The sequence below is a fragment of the Fusarium phalaenopsidis genome, assembly GCF_050370095.1.
Source record: "Fusarium phalaenopsidis strain FUZ10S chromosome Unknown contig_32302, whole genome shotgun sequence".
Lineage (NCBI taxonomy): Eukaryota > Fungi > Ascomycota > Sordariomycetes > Hypocreales > Nectriaceae > Fusarium > Fusarium phalaenopsidis.
In genome coordinates, this window is record NW_028145405.1 from 6324800 (window position 1) to 6345687 (window position 20888).

At 45.4% G+C, this 20888-nt stretch overlaps 4 protein-coding genes across 4 annotated transcripts; 2 read left to right on the forward strand and 2 right to left on the reverse strand.

The window, feature by feature from the left end:
- Positions 1 to 8504: 8504 nt before the first annotated feature.
- LRP88_09306 (uncharacterized protein) lies at positions 8505 to 10473 on the forward strand (the record flags this gene model as incomplete). The annotated part of the gene is made up of 3 exons (XM_083245794.1): positions 8505 to 8746; positions 8802 to 9016; positions 9071 to 10473. The coding sequence occupies 3 exons, from the start codon at positions 8505 to 8507 to the stop codon at positions 10471 to 10473; spliced, it is 1860 nt and encodes a 619-aa protein (XP_083100288.1).
- A 767-nt stretch (positions 10474 to 11240) lies between these two features.
- Positions 11241 to 13429, forward strand: LRP88_09307 (uncharacterized protein; the record flags this gene model as incomplete). Its single annotated transcript, XM_083245795.1, has 11 exons — positions 11241 to 11693; positions 11818 to 11919; positions 11984 to 12028; positions 12086 to 12102; positions 12156 to 12258; positions 12313 to 12534; positions 12595 to 12699; positions 12753 to 12879; positions 12937 to 13056; positions 13124 to 13306; positions 13410 to 13429. 11 exons carry the CDS (start codon positions 11241 to 11243, stop codon positions 13427 to 13429), a joined length of 1497 nt encoding a protein of 498 aa, XP_083100289.1.
- A 384-nt stretch (positions 13430 to 13813) lies between these two features.
- LRP88_09308 (glycoside hydrolase superfamily) lies at positions 13814 to 15249 on the reverse strand (the record flags this gene model as incomplete). The annotated part of the gene is made up of 3 exons (XM_083245796.1): positions 13814 to 14653; positions 14707 to 15039; positions 15091 to 15249. 3 exons carry the CDS (start codon positions 15247 to 15249, stop codon positions 13814 to 13816), a joined length of 1332 nt encoding a protein of 443 aa, XP_083100290.1.
- Positions 15250 to 16903: 1654 nt separating this feature from the next.
- On the reverse strand, positions 16904 to 20656 carry LRP88_09309 (uncharacterized protein; the record flags this gene model as incomplete). The annotated part of the gene is made up of 4 exons (XM_083245797.1): positions 16904 to 16980; positions 17044 to 19291; positions 19356 to 19407; positions 19485 to 20656. The coding sequence occupies 4 exons, from the start codon at positions 20654 to 20656 to the stop codon at positions 16904 to 16906; spliced, it is 3549 nt and encodes a 1182-aa protein (XP_083100291.1).
- Between the last annotated feature and the right edge of the window lie 232 nt (positions 20657 to 20888).

Here is a 20888-nt window from a genome sequence, read left to right on the forward strand (position 1 = left end):
AGTTAAGTGCTTGCTATTATTATAGGCAAAGGCGGCGTCTAGGAGTTATATTACCTACCTTTTAGGCGAGTCTCTTATATATACTCTTAAATACTTCTCTAGTATCTAGTAGGTTTATTTTATTTAATTATCTATTTATAAATAATATATAATTAATAGTTAGCAATAAATTACTTATTCTCTTATAAGATTTACTTAGAATTTATTAATAATTAATTTATCTTAATTACTAATAATCCCTTTTAATATATTAAACTAGCTTTTAATATACTTATATAAAAAAGCTATAAGCTCTATAGCCTTAAGCTTCTTTATTATTAAAATAAATAATATAAACTTAATTATCTTATATATAATAATAAGAATTATATTATAATTATTATTATTACTTTAAATACTTAGTAAAAACCTAATAATAAAATTAAAACTAATCTCTTAAAATAGGTATAATAATAATAATAAAGGCTAGAGTTTCCCATAGGGTCTATGCCTAGGAACTTTAATGCCTTAGTATATTAGGTAGCTTTTAATATACTCTTAGATATCTTCCGCAATGCCACGCTAATAAAACTTCCTCGAGACGAGGTCAAGGGTCTTTTATAACCCTATATAGCTAGCCCTTAGGTTATCATAATATCACCGAAGGATCTCTATCTTTATAGCTCCTTAATCCGGGATAACTAATTATCCCTTATAATATAATAAGTCTTAGGAGTTTATTATATATCCCTTGCATTTACTAGCGGTTCCCTAAGCCTTTATCTTAAACTTTTAGTATTATTAGTCTTAGCTCTATAGTTCCTTAATTAATACCTTAAATTTTTTAAATAGCTAAGAGAGAAGTGCTATTTTGCCCTTTATAAGCTCTCTTATAACTAGGCGTGGGATATATTACTTTAGAATAATAACCCTAGCTATAATTAAGTCCCTAGAGGCTCGCCGAGAGTCCTCTACCTACTTAGTAATCTATGGGGCATTTGCCCTCTCTATCTTTACCTATTAACGTCGGGTCATAATAGCAGATATTATATAGTAAGTAGTGCTCTTTGGCTCGTGCTTATAGGAGGGGGGGGGACCCCTTATTATAGCCCTTACTACGCAGATATATATAACTAATACGCTGGCCCTGCCTTTTAGCGCGGCGATATATCGCTAAGTAGGCTCTAGCAGCTTATATATAATCTCTAGCTTCTTAGCTAGTATGGGTAGAATATCTTCATAAGAGATCTCTCCCTTTATATAATCTAGCCTCCTTAAGAGACTATCCATAGGGTTCTTTATCCCTAGTTAATATTTAATATTAAAATCAAAGGTAAATAGTTAGTATACCTAGCAGGCAAGTCTACCTCGCAGATCTTTAGCTAAAGCTTTAATAATACCTATAAGTGCCTAGTAATCTATTAAGATTAGAAATTTCTTTAAAAGTCCTTATAGATAATAAGACTAATATTTAAGGCTCTTAATAATTACTAATAGCTCTTATTAGCCTATAGCTTATTACTATTCCTAGTTATAAAGCTTTTATAACTAATAAGTAATTAGTTACTACTAGGTATTAACTAGTTATATTAAAATACTTAAAATAGCTTTTACTAAGGCGTCTATTTCTACCTTAGTTAGGAGTAATAAATCTTAGTATTAGAGAATTATCGCTAAGTAAAAGGCCTCTTTAAGCCTTTAAAATACTTATTCTACTTCTAATATTTAAGTAAACTTACTACTTTTCTTCTTATTTTTACTTCCTTTTAATAGAGATATAAATAAGCTAATAATTACTAAATAATATATAATAAATTTATAATAAAAATTATAAAAGTCTAAGAATATTTATATATCTCTAAAGCTAGCTAGGGCTTTTTATTTATATATTAACTTAATCTTAATAAGGTCTATCTTTACTCCTTCTTAAGTAATAATATACCTAAGGAATTTAATATATTATTAATAAAAGTTATACTTAGATAGCTTACTATATAGCTGCGCTTTAGCGAGTTATTATAAGACCTCTTATAGGTGCTTAATATATTCCTCTCTTATTTATAAGTAGACGAGGATATTATTTATATAAAATATATAATATATATCTAGCATATTAGCGAGGGATTAATAAATATATGCCTAGAATATAACAGGGGCATTAGTAAGCCTAAATAGCATAACTATATATTAGAAATGCTTATACCTTATATAGAAAGCGGTCTTTTAATAGTCCTCTTTTATAACCCTTATTTAATAATATATATCTTAGATATTAATCTTAGAGATTTATTTTACTCTTATAAGTTAGTCTAAAAGGTCTCTAATAAGAGGGAGGGAGTATTAGTTTTTAATTATAACCTTATTTAATCCCTAATAATCTATATATAGGTATATTCCTTTATTCTTCTTAGGCATAAAGAGTATTAAGGCACTTACCTCGCTCACTAAGTACTTAATCTAACTATTCGCTAAGTTCTCAGCGAGGTATTCTCATAAGGTATTATACTAGGCCTTATTTATAAAGTATAGCGGCCTATATAGTGGCTTACTCCCTTAGATAAGATTAATCTTATAAGTTACTTCTAGTAAAAGTAATACTTTCTTAGCTACTTCCTTATTAAAAAACCCCTCTAGGCCCTTAAGTTCTAGTAGTAATTCTTTAGTATTTTTTATTTCTACCTCTAATAATTCGCTAAGGGTATATAGACTCTTCTCCTACGGCATAAGGGTAGTTTAACTGTGGAGGAACAACAACACAACACACAGACCACCCACAGCCAATTGAGGCTGCGAGGGCTGCTTAATAAGCAGTTGAAAAAGAGGTAAATTAGAAGGTAAAGATGAAAAGGATGGCTAGCTAAGAGCTGCGGCGGAAGATGCCTCTTTTGATCAAGTGGTCACGTGTTCAAGCACGTGACTAACAGGCTCGCCCGAGCCCCAATTCAGTAGCTATAATATATAATATATAGGCTACCTTATGATTTTTAATAATATCTTAGAGGAGAAATTCTAAGTCTATAAAAGTAATCTTTTAATAATATTATAAGTTAATAATATAATTAATAATAATACCTTTTTATCTTATAAAATAATAAGATAAGATTATATTATATTTCTTAGAGCTTATATTTAATCCTATAAATACTTATTAAACCTTTTATAGCTTTTTATTATTATTAATAAGAAAAAAAGTAAGCTAATAAGTATTCCCTAGGTTTATCTTATCCCCTTTATAACGGGCTGAGCCCGTGGGGGTCTCGGCTTGCACTCTCGACCAAGACCCACATAAGCTCAACAGCTAAAAGGGGCTCTTTTCGCTTCTCCTTTTTCACTTTCTTTTCCTTTCTTCCTTAGCTTTAGGATACTCGTTAGAGTCATTTAGCTAGTTATTAATATACTCAGCTGGACCGTTATATTATCCTAAAGCTCTATCCTTTAATAGGAAGACCAATTAATTAGGTCAATTAGTCTAGTCCCTGCTTGGCTTTCTGTGTGACCAAGCCCGGAAGAGTAGAAGGCTCTTGCCCGTGTGGCGGTCGAGCTATGTATATATCTCTATGAAGATCTCGTGCTAATTACGAGTAGTAGAAGGCTCTTACCTGTGTGGCGGTCGAGCTAAGTGTATCCCTGCGAAGACCTCGTATAAATCATGAGTAGCAGAAGTTCCCCCCCTAAGACCTCGCTACCGGAGCGACTAGTAGAAGATCCCCCAAAGGGATAAGCATTTAATTAATCGACCCTGCCCAATGAGATAAACCAACACGAACGATCAATATAAGCAGCTTCTATGATAGAAGCTCTTAACCAAGATGGGGGCTCCCCCAGCCAAGCCTCCCAGATAATAATGCAGATAATAATATAAATATCAGAGGAACTACGAGCCCTACGCGCTAAATAAGAAACCAACCGCGAGGAGATAAGGAATTAGATTCGCGCCATCTAGTCGGCGATTATAATACTAGCTCTAACGCCGCAACCGCTAGAGCCCCTAAATATAGCTAGACCTAAACCTTAATAAAGCTCCTCGCCGGAATAACTATTAATAAAGAGAAAACCAATCCTCTTAGACCCCCCACGATTTAATAGAACTTAATAGAAGTTCTAGGCCTAGTAACTTAAAATATAAAGCAAACTATATATTAATAACCCTACCCTTAGCGAACTATTAAATTAATTCGCTTATATTTACTTTAAATTAGCTAAAATACTATAAGTAATAATAATAGCCTTCTTTAAAAAAGGAGGCTTAAACTAGTAATTTAAGCTAAGTAAATTTATAATATACTTAGCTAGCTATTATAAGGACCTAAATATTAAGTAGTAAGCTCTTAGCTAGCTAGAGATAATAAGATAAGGAGATAAGGAGAGCTTTATATCTTTCCTCCCTAAGTTTAAAAAGGAGCTTATAGATAGCAGAGGAGCTAGCTAGGCAGACTTAGTATAGATTAATGCCCTTAAGCATATAGTTAACTAAGAGCTCTATTCCTACCTTATAGGCTAGCTTAGTTTACTAAAGATATATCCCTCCTTTATTAATGCGCTACAGAGCCTTGGGGCTAACTTAGAAGAGCTCCGCTTTTATAACTAGAAGCTAGGTAACTAGTAGGAGCAGCAATGAGGCCTAAGCCCTAACTAGGAATAACCTAGATAGAGGTTACCGCCGTTAAAGGACGTATCTAATTAAATAGATTAAGAACCCACGAAGGTTAAGAGATATAAATCAAAGCTCCTAGATAGGCGGAAATACTACTGATGCGGCGAGGTTAGCTATATTATTACTTATTATACTTAATACTAAAGAAGCTAGTAAGACTTAGAAGAGGCAAGGAAGCTTAAGTATAAAACTAGGGCTATAGGGAGTAAGCTAAGGAAGAAGAGGGACTAAGACCTAAGCGATAAAGACGAAGCTAATAGCCTAAGCGAGGCAGCCTTAGCAGAGAAATTAGAAAATAAGTAGCTCTTAACTAAAATCGCTATTAGGAGTACTAATAGGCTTAAGCTAAGTAGAAGGAGCTAGAGGATTAAATAGATAGTTAACCTTTCTATATTAATATAGGGATTAATTAAGAATATTACTTAATAGCCCTTATTAATAGTAGATATCTATGCTATGGAATAATCGCCGATGCCCTTACCCGTAAGCTGCGCCTACCGCGTATTCCTATTATCCTATGAACGCTCAAGCAGGTAAACATATCCTCGCTAGGTGCTATTAGGCACGTGATATATATAAATATAGATATTAATAGCTACCATAAGAAATAAGTCTTCCTCTATATTATAATAGGCTAGGGAGATAAAGTTATCCTCGGATAAACCTAGATAGATAAAGAGGATATTATTATTTAGCCTATAAGAGGATAACTATATATAGGCTTATATAACTACTAGGTAAATAAGCGAGACCCTAAGAGCTTTTAATAACCTAATTTACTAGGCCTAATTAGTATAATCTTTATAGGTCTAATTTAATGCGCTAAGAAATAAAAGGGAAAATATAATAGCCTAAGAGTATTTTCTATAAGCCTCTTAGATATTAAAAAGGCCTTTGCACCGAAGAAGAGATTAGATCTAAGGGAAAAGCTCCCTAAGTACTACTATGAGTTCTTAAGAGCATTTAATTAAAAGCTTATTAATTAATTACTATTATACCGACCTAGTACTAACTATAAGATCCTATTAGAATAAAGGCCTAATAGAAGAGAAAAAGAGCCCCCTTAGGGCCCCTTATATAAAATATCTCGTGAGGAATTAATTATTCTTAGAAGAACCTTAATAGAGTTACTTAATAAGGGATTTATATATACTAGTAGCTCCCCTGCCTTAGCCCCTATCCTCTTTATATAGAAGCCAAGGGGCGGCTTATAGTTTTATATAAACTACTAAGGTCTTAATGCGATTACTAAGAAAGACTAATATTTATTACCGCTTATTAAAGAGACTTTGAGGTCTTTATCTAAGGCAAAGTAGTTAACTAAGCTAGATATAATCGCTGCCTTTTATAAGGTATAAGTATAAGAGGGAGATAAGTAGAAAATAGCGTTTTATACCCGGTATAGCCTTTATAAATAGCTAGTTATACTATTTGGCCTTATAGGCGCCCTAGTGACCTTCTAATAATATATTAACTATATACTATAGGACTACCTAGATAAGTTCTGCTTAGCCTATATTAATAATATCCTTATCTACTTAGATAGGTCCCTAGCTAACTATAAGAAGAAGGTAAAGCTAGTCCTCTAGAGGTTATAAGAGGTAGGCCTATAGATTAATATTAATAAATGCGAATTTAAGACTATAAGCATTAAATACCTTAGATTTATTATTAAAGCTAGGCGAGGAATTTAAGTTAACCTAGAGAAGGTAAAGGCAATTTAATTATAGGAGCGGCCCTATTTAGTTAAGGAAGTTAGAAGGTTCTTAGGCTTTATAAACTATTATTAGTAGTTTATCCCGAGGTTCTCCTTTATCGCATTACCTCTTATAGCCCTAATAAAAAAGAGGCTATATTTATTTAATTAAATAGTTATTAAATAGCCTTTAAGGAGCTTAAAGCGCTCCTTATTAGCGCACCCGTGCTAGCCTAATAGGACCTTAACCGAGAGATAATCCTTAAGATTAATTCTTCTAGATATATTACTAGGGGTGCCCTTTTATAAGTAAGGGAGAATAAAGTCTTCTAGCTAGTAGCTTTCTTCTTAAAGAAGAACCTATCTATTAAATATAATTATTTAATCTATAATAAAAAGCTACTTATAATTTGTTAGAGGAACAAAACACACCAACCACAGCCAGTTTGTATAGTCGTGTAACTTTTCTCAAAGACTTCTAAAGAAGGATCCCACACACTTCTCGGTGAGGCAAACACAATATAAAATAGTAAAGGCAATTGATCAATTGATAGCAACGGAGATTTGGTCAGAGAAAGAGCCCAAAAGCTGCTCCTTTCTCATTGACCATAATAACAGTGATAATGATGCTGATGGCCGAAGGCAACTGGTCTCTGACCTTTTTCTACGTACAGGAAATTGCTCAATGGCCCAAAATGGCTTAGCACCTTTTTCCCCTAACTTAATAATTATTTATTATTTAAAATACTAAGACACGGAATTAAAGAGCATAGCCTCCTTTCTAATCTTTATAGATTATCTTAACCTTTAATATTTTATAAAGAAATAATAGCTTAGTAAAAGGTAGGTCTACTAGGCAGAGATATTATCGCGGTTTAACTTTATAATTTAATTCTAACCTAGCAAAGAGGCTATTATCCTAGATGCCCTCTTACGATAAGAGTAAGATATGCCAGAGGATTACGAGGATAACCAGATTAGAGGCCGGTACTTATAGCTCTTATAGCTAAGTGAAAGGAAAGATAAGAAGTATTTAATTATAAGGGGAAAAGCAGGCTATATTTTAAAGGGTAATATAGACTAACCCAGAGATTAAGAAGTAGACCGAGATAAATAAATTAAGAACCCTTTTGCTAATAATTAACTATAATAACTATGAGACTAAGGATTATAGTAATATAACTAATACTAGCTAATCTATAAGGCTATGCGATAAGGCGAAAGGCGGCTACCTTCACAGTGGGGACTCCCTATTATGCTATCTGAATGCTTAATCGACGAGGGAGAATAGCTCTATTAGCGTAAGCGGATATAGGTCCTAAGCTACGAGCCGCTCCGCACGAGGATTATCTAAGATACGCATAATTCGGCGCTTACTAGTTACCTAGGATAAGATATATTAAAGTCCCTTATTAGCAGATAGTTCTATTAGCTAGGGCTTAACTTAGATATATAGCAATTTATGCGGAATTATAATACTTACGGCTAGAGCATTATCTAGAGAGAGAAACGCTATAGCCTCTTAAAGCCGCTCTTAATCCCGGACTAGATCTAATTAGAGATATCTATCGACTTCATTATAGACCTCCTACCTACTTAATTAAATAGTTCTATAAACCTCATAGTTATTATAGACTATCTCTCAAAGAGTATTATCCTTAAACCTATAAAGGAGATTATGACTAGTGCTATTGCTAAGACCTTATTACGGTGCTTCGTCTAATACCACGGCATCCCTAGGGGAATTATAATAGATAGAGGGACCTAATTTATAAGCCGAATGTGGAAGAGGGCTATGTAAGCTGCTCTGCATCTAAGGGTTAGGGTTAGGGTTAAGACTTGCCCTTTCACACCTGTCTGCTTCTCCTCATTTAGTTCTGCCCTCACTTTCTCAACATGTCCTCCACACGCAAAGATTCTGCGGAGAATGACTTCGCGGAGCTATCAGCGCGCCAACCGTCTCCATCAAGCTCTGAGACGACTCTGATTAGCCGTTGTCTCTCATACATTCGCTCTTCCTGGTTGGTATAGACATTCAGGACTCTTCTTCGAACGATTGGCCTCAAAGTAGTGACCTTCCCTGGGGGCAACGACCCTGAACCGCCCAAAGTCCTAATTGACTCGTCAAGACGGCTCGCAATCGCCCGCTGCGCAATTCACATTATTCCCGCATTTTTGTCCATCGCCCTTATAACCCTCAACTGCATAGGATTCTTCACCGGCGATGAGCTACTAGGCCTCGAGGGTCAAGGTGAGCTGAAGCTCGGTTTACTCCAGGTTGCGGCCAAACATCAGGAGCTTCTCATTGTCGCAAGCGTGGGTTCTGTCATCTTCCACCTTATTCGCTCCGAACTTGTCTTTGGTGACGGTATGATCCTTGGACTGCTCGTTTCGGGGTTCTCTTTTTCTCAACCTAGGTGAGAAGCCCGGACTGGCCAGAACATCAGTATCCGCTGACAGGGTCCATTCTAGCTACTTCTGGTCCCCCGAGTTCCTGGGGAGTCTCGGTTGGAGTTGGGGCCATGGTGAAATTGTGTCTCACGGACAGCGATGGAAACGCTGCGGCTTTATTCTCCTCGTATTCATCGGCGGTGCTCTGGCTCTCCTGGCTGGTCCCGAGACAGCAGTGCTTATGATACCCAGGAAAATGGACTGGCCAGTTGATGGTGGCATCTATTGGCTGAATGGTAAATACCCGACAAGGTCTTCCGTAATGTCTCATGACTGATCTGGCTCTCTAGGAAGCGATGACCAGTTATGGCCCAAATTTCTCGACGCAGCTTATTACTCCGAAATCAATTGCACGTTCGAGACCAGCCAATTCACAGACAACAGGTGCCCTTCACATAGCCTCCTTCCCATGTACCAGCACTTCATCTCGTGGTGGAACGGTTACAACACGGGATATGGCTTTGAGCAAAACGATGGGTGGCAGCGAAAGATGATATACGCGAGGCCTGCCTTGCTCTCTGACGCCAACACCTGGGCCTATTCTGCTCATGCCCCAACTGCGGTGCTGCAGGACGCGTTGAGAGGTTATCACTTCAAGGCTTTAAAATATCTGGCCCACAAGCGTCCTGACACGAAGCCGTTCCCAAGGCGTCTAGATTGGGCGAAGCCGAAGCGCTACGAGGTTGAAATCAAGGTGTCAGCTGCGAGGGTCTATTGCGAGCTGCAGGGCATCATGGATTATGGAAAAGATTTGACAGTCAAACTCCCCAATTTGAAAGGCCTCGACGAGTATTGGAAAGACAAGGGTATTCGGCCAGAAATGGAAATGCATGGCGCCAAGGTGCTAGATGAGGTTGACGTCCTTGGTGACGTGCAACGAGCTCTGGCAGCCCGAGGGATTCTTCGAGATGAAGAGTCGGCTCCAAATGAGTCCATCTTTGACAACCGACGCGACAAGCTCATCGTCGCTACAGACATTTGGGACGCCACAAAGAACTCTCTGGGCCTGGTCATATTGTTTAAAGACTTATTCAACCGCACAAATGTCACCGCAGACATCTCTCCGCCATCAAACGTCGTCGCCTGCTCCATTGACGCCCGTTGGGCAAAAGGGAAGACGATCATCCAGACGACAGATGACTACCCTATCCATCACGAATATTACTCGGGCAAAGTTCTCAACTTAATCCAGACCGAACTCGACTTCCTAGATCCCATGGGTTATGTCCGCGCGAGACCTCCGCCCTACCCGATGATGGAAGACATCAGATTTAGTCTGGACTGGTACGAGATGCTATCGCCCACACTGCCCGACACATCGCCTGATTATTTGCCCTGGATGCCGATTCATGGATCGAATCGGACTACCCTTGAGACACTACTCATCAGCGTTTACAACGACGAGCTGGCTCGGAAGTTGCTGCACAATGGCGACCCGAAAGAGATCTTCCCTGAGCCAGTGATTCTCAAGTCTGAGAACTCGACGCGCAGGGAGATGAAAGCGATATATAATGGGTATGTCATGACTGCCAAAGACTGGTTTGACTACCTTTGCATGGTCTGCCTTGGCCTGCACGCTGCGATTGCCATTGTACACACCTTTTTTTGCTGCCTTCATCAAGCACAAAACAGGCGGGGCATGGGACTCAATTCTGGAACTGATCGCCTTGACGCAAAGATCCACTCCGCCTGAGAGGCCTTTGCTTTCCAATACATCTGCTGGTGTGCAATCCCTGAGAACGGTCAAGTTGATTGCCTGGGTAGAAGCGCCGGAGACTGGGGAGACGACTGCGTTGGAGGATAAGGAGGTTCCGGGAGGAGAGTTACAGATGAGGTTCAGTGATCGCCCCTGGCGGCGAGACAAAGAGTTGGAACCCGTGGTAGATAAGATATATGGGGTACCACAGCGGGGATATCAGCTACTACGGAGTGGCAATACTGTGTAGGGAATGGTCTTGGAGCTATGGTAGTGAACTCTACACGACACCTTGAGGTCGAATCTTGTTGAAAAATCCTGCTGGCTTAGAGCGTCGAGAATCTTTGCGAGTCCTTCGTGCCAAGGCGGCGAGAATGTGGCTACGCCTTCCCGTCGCCTTGCCGCCGAGAGCTGCCCGCAACTTTGGCCGTGCTTCTTTTCACACTGAACACGACTGTCAAGAAGTAGAAAATGAGAAGGGCCTGAAGGGCCTTTTTGGTCTTTTATTGCGAGAGGCGCATCTTCTCAAAGCGATGCAGAAGAGGTTCCCAGCCTTGAGCAGTCGGTATTGGATACATGGCTGGTCGGGCTCTTAACGCCCGACGACAGCCTGTGTTACAGGTAAGGCAAGGCGATCTCGTCCGTGAATAAGTGTGTGCTTAAAGAGGGCAGCCGGTAGCCGAAGTCGCAGGGCCGCATTTTGTCAATTGAGCAGCGCCTCCCCCCCCCGGCTTCCTTCCTGCCTCGCTGCGGCCTGGCCGACCATGCTCTTCTCCAATCTCTCTCGCCAGACGAAGGGCCTCTTTCAAATCCTCATCCTCCAAACATTGTCATTTCTCGCTTGCGCTTCTGATCTCCTCTCCCGCAACAGCGCCGATACCTACAGCGGCCTCGCCACCTTTTCTCAGCTCACGCATCATTCTCACCCTCAGCCCTTTGGAGAACTCCCAGCGCAGAAACCGATGGCGCCGTTCAAGCTCAACCTCGCCGGAGGGCCCAACACTCAGCGGGCCCTGCTCGTGGCCACGGCCCAAGATCTTCAACAGCTTCTAGGCAATAGTTCCCTCACGAGCGAGGCGCTGGTCGACCTTTCCCTGCGACGGATCGAACAGTTTGGCCAAAAAGGGCCAGCTCTGCAGGCTATGATCAAGGTTGCTCCTCGCGAAAAGCTCCTGGCGCAAGCACGAGGATTGGATCAAGAGAGACAGCGAGGCCAAGTGAGAGGCCCATTTACATGGCATTCCCATCATTCTTAAGGTGCGTTGAGCCTTGCTTCGGCCAGCATGGCAATATCTTGCCGCGTATTACGCATGAGATCCTCCCAACACTGATCAAGAGTAGGACAAGTTCAATACCCATCCATATTGGGAACTCCCCACGACGCAGGGTGCCAAAGCCCTGGAGCACACTGAGAGCGCTGGTGAATCCCGACTTGTTAAGCAGGTACGCAAACGCAAACCCTACCAGTATTCCCAACCTTCCGGGCCATTCTAACAGCGTGATCCAGCTCACCAAGGCAGGCTTGGTTGTGATCGGGAAGGCAAACCTCTCCGTAAGTTCTTGACAACTATCGAATAGTATTGAAAGCCGGCGCTAACTATTCTGGTAGGAGTTCGGAGCCGGCAAGTAGGCTATTCCCATGCTGATATTGGATCAATGCATGTCTGACGTGAAGAAAGAGGCGATGGCGGCGTCGGCGGCCTGTCAGCTCTCGGGGGTCAAGCAAGGTCTGCATACGTCTTTGAGAAGGTCAAGAAGGAAGACAAATATCTCGCAAGCCGGGTATGAGGGCCCCACTCCCGTTTTCTCGCTGTTTACTCACAATTCAATACCTAGAATCCTGGAGGCTCATCGACTGGGTCTGCCCTGGCTGCTGCCGCAGGATCCAGTCCTATCTCGATCGGCGGCGAAGCGGACGGCTCGTTGACTACGCCAGCCAGAAGAGCCGCACTGTATGCTCTCAAGTGTACACCCCAAACCATCTCTACAGATGGAATCTTTCAAGTTACGCCGAGGTTTGAAACGGTTGACGGCATGGCCAAGTCTATGAAGGACTTAGTCGACATCACAAATGTCATCCTCCAAGCCGCCAAGGTGCCTAGGTCCATTCAGGTTTAGTCCAGGAACAACTGGCAGGGAATTCGTCGAGGCTTTGTTGATCCGCCAAAGTTCAAGTTGCCAGATTTTCTTTTCGACTCGGACGAAGCAGATCTGGTGCAGGTTGTAAGTGCCCCTCGGCTAGCCGTACCTTTCCAACTAATACATATTTGCCGTAGAAAGGAGCAATCGAGAAGGCTATCGACATCATCAGACAGGGTGGGGGAGCCGTTAATTATCCCATCGATCTCAATCATCCTCGGGAGGTTAAGTTCAAAGATGAGCCAGGATTCTTGGAGGTCCTCTGTGAGTTCACCGAGCTCAGGCTTGCCTTGCGGGCTCCGGTCACTAACTGCCTTCTAGCCGCTGAGGTCCGTGACTCTGTCAACGCATACCTCGCCGGACTCGCCGACACCCCTGTCAGGACTTTGGAAGAGATTATCGACTGTAACAAGAAGCACCCCGAGCTTCAGGCTGGGATAGGTCTGCTCTCCTTGCCCCCCATGGCCAAAACGCTGCTGTTCCCCATTGAAACTAACAAACATACCAGAGCAAACATATCTCATTGCGGCACAAAACGACACGAGGACTCCAGAGGAGCTCGCCGAAGCTCGAGCTTTTGTAAAGCAGGCCTCTGGCCCCGACGCGCTCTTCAAAGTCATGGATGAGCTGCAAGTTGACGCTATCTGCGCCCCCACAGATGGCCCCATCTGTACGCTTGCAGCTATGGCAGGTAAGTCTTCTGGCGTGAGGAAGAGATATCAAGCCATCTTCTGATGCCCAAATTATTCAGGTTGTCCCACTGCATGTGTTACCTTGGGTTAACTTGATCCCAGCGGTCGACCTTTTGGTCTGAGCTTCGTCGCGAGGCCCGGAAAGCAAGACACGCTGATTTAGCTGATGAGTACTTGGGAGGTGACGTTTCCAGAGCGCAAGCTACCCTCTGGGGTTCTTAATGCCATTGAGGGAGAGTCTCTGCTTTGAGGTGCCCGACTAGAAGGCAGGATCGGGGTATTTCTTCAGGCGCTCGATTAGTGTGTGATGAGGAGCATCGTTTTCTTTGAAGGGAACTATCACTTAAGCAGAGAAAACTGGGCGTTGACTACATTATTTGACGCTCCTATGCCGCACTGTCTAGAATCATTTGCAAGCAATCCACAACTTGCCAAACCTCAGACTGGTCATCCTCAACAGACACCTCAACCCCCACGTCACACCACTAGACTTAGCAATGTGTATTCTACAAGCATTGGGAGTACCACTGGTTCTGTACCTGGCAAGTCGACCCAGACTCACACAGAGTTGGTCCAGTCCATCCAGATCCGCCACACTGTCCATATTTAACCTGCCGTGGGCCACCAGTCTGGGTTGGCCCGGGAGTGGTTCCGGTGGTGGTCGAGCTTGGGGGTGGCACTTCGCCGCCGTTGACGGCAGCAGCGTGCTGGTATACCAACGGCTGTGCCTCGTCGTCCTCAAGATAGATGGTGTTTCCGTCGTCGTGGTTCTTGCCGTAAGAGTATCCCGAGTAGCCGAACTGCCAGTACACATCGCTCACCTCGTGCTTCAGTGAGACTTCCTGCCACTTGCTCAAGACACTGACGCGGGTCGACTTGTCAGTCCAGCCGTATTCTTCATGGACAACAGGCTTTCCATTGGCTGCTTCGGCATGGTCGATGATCCACTGCTCAACCCACTGTGTCGTCTTGCTCCATGCCTGAGGATAGGAGTGGAATGTGTTGAAGTCGATGTTAGGCAGCTTGAGCTCGGCGTCAAAGTCAGCACCGTCCGCACCGTTGTATGCCCAGTCGCTAGACACTCGGTTAAAGCCGCCCTCGCTCCCAGTGGTGACCAGGTGATCCGCATCGATCGACTTGATAAAGGTGCTCATCTCATCCATCCACGATGTCAGCAGTTTAGGACCGCAGTCGGGACCACGTGGGAGGTTGCGGCTGCCGTCGGCGCCGCAGCGGGGCTCATTGGCAAGCTCCCATGCGAAAACGGCGGGGGAGTCTTTATACCTGTTCACGACAACCGAGACGTAGTTCTTGTACGCCTTCTTAATAGCTGGTAGGCGGTAGAACTACGTTGTTCCTTGTTAGATACTGACAACCGGGGACAGGTGTTTCCACTTACGTCGTCGTGGTATTTTCCACCAAGGTTGACCGTGTACACATCCATACCCCCGTAATCAGCCCAGTTGTTTGTCAATGCCAAGATGAGCTTGATGCCAGTAGCTTCGGCAGCCTCGATGACGACGTCGAGAACGCCCAGGTCGATATCGACAGTCCCATCGGCGTTGAAAAACTGCATAACGGTCTCTTCTCCACCCGTGTTATACTTAGGCAGTCCACCTGAAACATAAGTTCTGTTGTTTTCATGGAACGCCCAGGTGCGGATGACCTTCAGACCAGCGTCCTTGGCGGCGACCATGCCAACCTTGACGTCCTGGTAGTGATCCTTTCCCCACTGCGAGGGTTAGAAAGAATTGTGAAAACTGATAACTAGCAGACATACAACGTTGAAGGGGAAATAGTAGGCGTTGCTACCGGCGAAGAAGAAGTCCTCGCCATCGAGAGAGAACTTTTCTCCATTGGTAGTGACGAAACCAGCTGGTACTGCGGACACAAGAGCGCCTGCGAGTGCAGATCCAAGGGCGGCGATGGAGGTGCACTTCATGATGGAGTATTGTCAGGTCAGAGAGTTGAGGTGGAGATCAAGGGCATCTAAGTCCTACTGAGACTCGAGGCATATACTCCAAGACTGCTATATCAGTCCTTTTATAACCATTTCAATGCAGGCACCTCTTCACTTTTACTCTCATTCCCCTCACTTACACATGTCTATGAGGCGAGAAAGTTAATCCATCTGGCGATGCCGGAGTTGGACACTCCGGAACGTCCAGATTCGGAACGGAATTGACGGTTCCCCGCCAACACGGGCCGGCCCGCCGGCTCCGAGGGGAAGCGGTTCAATATGCCCCTGCAAACCATAGAAAAGGCTATATACACAAAATTCTGGTGATCAGATGACCTCATTTTATTGCCAAGCAGCCTAAAGATAATGCCCGCACGTCCGAGGCAACGGGATCAGTCCTGCCGATAGACAATTTCGCCCTGACGTCCGAACTCGCCAAGAATCATGGCATTATGAGATAATTTGATTACAAGAGCAGAACTTCAATCACGGCAACATTTTACACATTGAGGATCTCAAGTTCCATACCTTTGTTGTTGTTCTGCATTACAACTACCGTGTCACTGCGAAAACCTAGGCGAAAACATAGCCATAGATTCTATGCACTCAACCGCACCACTCCAAAGTATCGTCGATCGGTCCAAAACCGCAAAGTGACCACCCTACAAGATTAGCAATATCGATATCCCGTCAAAGTCATTTTAAAGTTTACATACCTTGGCATACCATCGGTACCACTTGACCTTGCCAGTGGTGCCTATCCATGCTTTCGGAGGGTTGCCAGATTCATACTTGAAGGCCGAGAACCCCATTGGCGCGTTGACATGTTCCCATTCTGTTGATGGATTTCCACCACTCATGTATTTCCAGTAGCTCCACAAAGCGTCGGTAGACGGCAGGTAAGCAAGTAGAGAGGCACACTCTTAAGGTTGAGGTCGAGAGTCGGGGTCTGATCAGACCACTGGATCATTTTCTCCCCAATCCAGATCAGCATTGCCACCGGACTATATCCTATTGCGATGCCGACAATTGAAGAACGAGTTACATAAATCAGAGCATACGTTTCCCCGTTGGCCTAAAAGGTATTCTCGCGCCGTAGGCCCGTTAGCCCCTCTTGGGACAACTATCTTGCATGTGCTCTTGAACGAACCCCTCCATGGCCAGCATAACAATCAAGCTCACACGAATAGGTTTTCAGGTAGGGGCCATATGCAGCAATACTGGCCGCAATAGATGAACGAATATCTCTACCCTAGATCATGCAGCTGGTGTCGCTGAAGCTTAAGCTTGCTATCAAGGTGGGCGTTGTTGAGACTCCAAATAAAGGTCTGGTATTTGGCGGAGGGCTAGATGATCCAGAATTCATCCGGGGCGGCAAGATTATGCAGCATAATGGTGAAACCCAAGCCAGTCGTAGTTGAGAACATATGACTGCTTTCCGGCTCATGTGCTCGGTTCTCTCAGCTCCTTATCAGTGGTGCATATAACTAAACTCTTCACTCCAATCGCGACTGGCCGTGTCAGAGTAACCCACCGCCACATAGTCCCAATATCCCACATAGATAACTATTAGAACCTTGGCTTCAGTATGCCGCCTGTAACTACTCCCATCTTATTCTGGACCCAGCTACCTTTCTTAATGTCGACGATACTGAACCTCGTCTGGGTTGCTTTGTGCCCAAAACCTCATGCGACTCGTAAAAGCATCCATCCCTGATATCCAGACAGTATAGAAGAATCCGCCCACCACTGCAAACGGCCTTGTAAATCTATTACTTAACAAAACCGCCTTGATTCGTTCCACAAACGACAAACTGCCCCATTTGTTGCCCAATGCTGCGGCACGGTGCTTGCCACCTGCACTGGTTAGTATCCGACGCAAATCAGCCGTCTTTGTGTTGTAACGCTCAACAGCTTCAGCTCCCCTATTGACTACCAGGCTGGGCGCCCTGTCTCGGTCTTCAACCAAGTCCAGAGGAGTCTTCCAGACGGGGCTCCCGAAGAGGTTCGTCATGATGTTCACATCTGCACCGACTCGCTTCATGGCCCGCAGAATCAGGCCCGTGGCCACCACATCACGCGAGAGACAGGCGAAATGCAGCGCAGTGTAGCCCCGGATCTCACGGGCTTCGAGCTCTTCCCTGGAGTGCCACTTGGCTAGCAGCTCCTTGAACACGTCGCCAGGTCCTGCCAGTTCAAACTCGTCGTAGTAGTTGTACCGGAACCTGCCGACGACTGGCGCGTGGAGGGCTGTAAACTGCTTCCGCGGCGATACGTTGAAGGAGATGTTGGGTACGCTGAGGAGGAACCTTACGGCGGTGATGTCGTGTTCCGCAGCTAGTACCTGGAAGAGGGTTGTGCTCGTGCCATGGAGGAGCTGGTTCGGGTCAGCGCCGTACTCTAGGAGCAACCTGGCACAGCTGAAATCGTGATTTCGGACGGCGGCCGAGAAAGGCGAGTCCCAGTAGCTCTCCATAGCTGCGAGCTTGGGTTCCCTTGAGAGAAGCAGTCTGGACACGTCCTGGTCAGGGAGGAAACCGGCGGCGCAGAACAGCATGGCAGTTTGGCCACTCGAGCTCTCCGCGAGAATATCTGCGCCTGCATCAAGCAGGGCCTCGGAAATGACAAGGTTGTTCTGCAAAGCCGCGACGTGAAGCGGCTTCTTGCCCCATCCGCCAATAAACGACTTCTCCAGAGTGGAATGACAACCGGGGAGAGACAGTATGTGCAATACAAGTTCCGTATCCCCAGATAAGCAAGCAGCGAGAAGGGCACTCTTCCCCGTAAAGCTGACCCGATCCAAGGTCTGTCCAGATTTGGACAGGAGAAGCTCAAACGTTTGGCCGAGAGCGTCCGCTTGCCTTGGACCATGAATGCACATTCGGGAGAATCGACTGATGGGCTCGCATGCGTATCCAAGGAGGGAATAGGAGAGGTAGTTGATGGCACCTAACCCGTCGTCTTGATCTACGCTCAGAGCGTCCCGTATACCTCGTGGTTGGCCTGTCTGATTAGCCCACCCTGGAAGTTTAATTGGCCGATGGTCTAGAAGAAGATGGATCATCTTGTCATCGTGAGCTTGACACGCCCTGTGGATAGGCAGGAATGCCATGCCGTGGGTGTCCGGGACTTCGTAATTGCGAGCTACTCCGGCTTCTTGGAGGGCACCCTCATCGTACCCAACTAATCCCGGGAAGAAGCAGTCGGCACCACCGTTGAGAAGGAACTCGACGACAGTGTTTCGTCGAAGAGCCACAGCCCGGTGAAGAGGAGTGCCGGGCACAACCGTCAGACCTGTGACGGCGATGGTTGGAGTCTGCTTCCTGGCCAAGGCGTAGCAGACCAGCGACTTGGGGGTGACAAGGAGAGTCCCAATCACCTCGACGACTTCATCAGGAAACGACACTAACCAGTGCAGCGCTGTCTCTCCCGTGAAGCTAACATGGTCCACCTCGGCACCGCGTAAGACGAGTTCTCCCACGCAGATGGCGTTCCCGTGTCGGGCGGCGCAGATTAGGGGAGTTTCCCCGACGATGTTGGTGGCTTCAAGAAGCTCGGGGAATGCATCCAGAAACCGAGACAGATGCTCGGATAATCCACAGGTTGCAGCCCAGTGCACGATCGAGTCTTTGCTCCCAGTCAGGTCAGATATCAGGTTGCTGTTCTCGGTCAAGAACTGCACCACTTGATCAGGCGTATCTGAAGCATGGACTGGATATGCATCGGGATCGGGTAAGGCTACAGGCTCCCAAAAGTCAGAGAGGGTGCTGTCCTGTCCGGTGATCTGTGCCTGGACGAAGCCCGCAACCTGGTGTCCAAGAGATACGGCCCTGCAGAGCCAATACAGGCCCTTTTCGTCGGATTGGCTGGTTCCAATGCCGTTTATATGGCACTGTGAGAGAAGAAAACAAGCCTCGGCCGCTCTCCGGTCATCGCGGTTCTCTGAGATTCTCTCGAGACTGGAGACAATCTGGGCGAGGAGAACGGTAGGAGACTGGGAGAACTGCTTCAGATCAAGTAGCGCCTTCGTTTTTGGGTTAGTATGAATAGCCCAGTGCCCCCCAATATTGGAGTTTGGGTTCTGGAACTTGCCTGGTCAGGATGTGGGTGCAGAGCAGCGGTCGACGAGCTCCATTCAAACTCGGAACTGGCACCACAACGAATTAGCGTATGTTTGAAGCATTGAAACCGCAGTATGCATTACGAGGAAAGCTTACCGGAGCTCATCTCCGGACAAGGCCAAGATCTTGTCAATGCTGCGCTGCGTGGGTACAGGACAGAGGGTATTGTCAAGGATGCAGTTGAAGTAGGTGAAGTATGCGTCGTCTGATTCACCCACAGTAGTCCTAACCGAAGCTTTGACCTTGTCGACAAATCCCACCTTTTCCTTAGCGTCCTGAATATAAGCCAACCAGGCCGATCTCGACGCGGCCATCGGCGGGCATTCAAAGGGTTCTTGGCAAAAGACGTCTTCATCATGTACACCATCGAGCAGCACTTGCCACACAAGCATCCCAAAGCAGAAGTAATCGGTATAGATCAAGGCCTCTCTCTCGAGCAAGTGTGTAGCCTCAGGAGGCGTAAACGGCTGGGTTCCGCCAACACGGATGCACGCTCCTGGCTCATGCTCGGCAAGGAACACGGAGAATCCAAAGTCGATCAGCTTTGCCTTGAAGGAGCCGTCATTTTGCTGAAAGACAAGCACGTTTTCACACTTGACGTCGCCGTGGACGACGCCAACCTCGTGCAGGACCGCAAGTCCCTTGAGGACGTCGCGGCACAATGATGCCTTGGTCTCGAGATTTGCGGCGCGGCCGGATCGGACAAAGGAGGCGAGGGTGCCGCAACCTGCATATTCCAGAACGAGTACTGGTCGCAGAACGCCTTGATCGTACTCCCAGAGCAGATGCAGGAGGTCAATTACCTCCGAGGTGTCACGCACCCGTCCATGTGTGAGCACCTGAATCTCTCTGACAAGAGCATCCATCTGCCGAGAAATAACGTTGTCGTCGCTCCCGTCTTGAACCGCAGTTCTGCCTGCCATGTAGCCATGTGCAACCTTGAGGATCACTGTGTCGCCCGGCACAAGCCTCCTGTTGTACGCGTGGATGCGCCGTCCAAGAATATGGCGCCTCACGGCAAAGGTCTGCCCGGAAGACAGGTTCGCACCGTCCAGAGCGTTGACCACCTCTGGACTTAGCCATGGGTTCTGGTCGAGCACAGCGCTGAGTGCTTCTAGAAACGTAACGAGGTCTTTTTTGTCTCCGGTCGTCCTCGGTGATGGCAGAGATGAGGGACCCTCGGAGCCGGGTACAGGAGGTCCAACGTACACGGCTGAGCTGGAGAGAGGAGGGCGGACCCCATGAAGGGTTGGGGATAAAGTTTCCATTGTTTTGGTAGCTGGCCTGAACGACGTTCTAAGCGTAGAGGGTAGAGGCTGGAGAGCACAGGGGTATTTGAGAGCTTGGTGAACTCTAGGCACCTGACACCACGCTCTCGCCAGCCTAGCCATTGACACGCCTCGTGGGCTGATATCTGTGACCTGTCAGGTTGAGCTGAAAGCCCAGTGCCCGCGCGTGATTCAGCTTCCCCTCATCGAGCAGCCACAGCAACGAAACCAA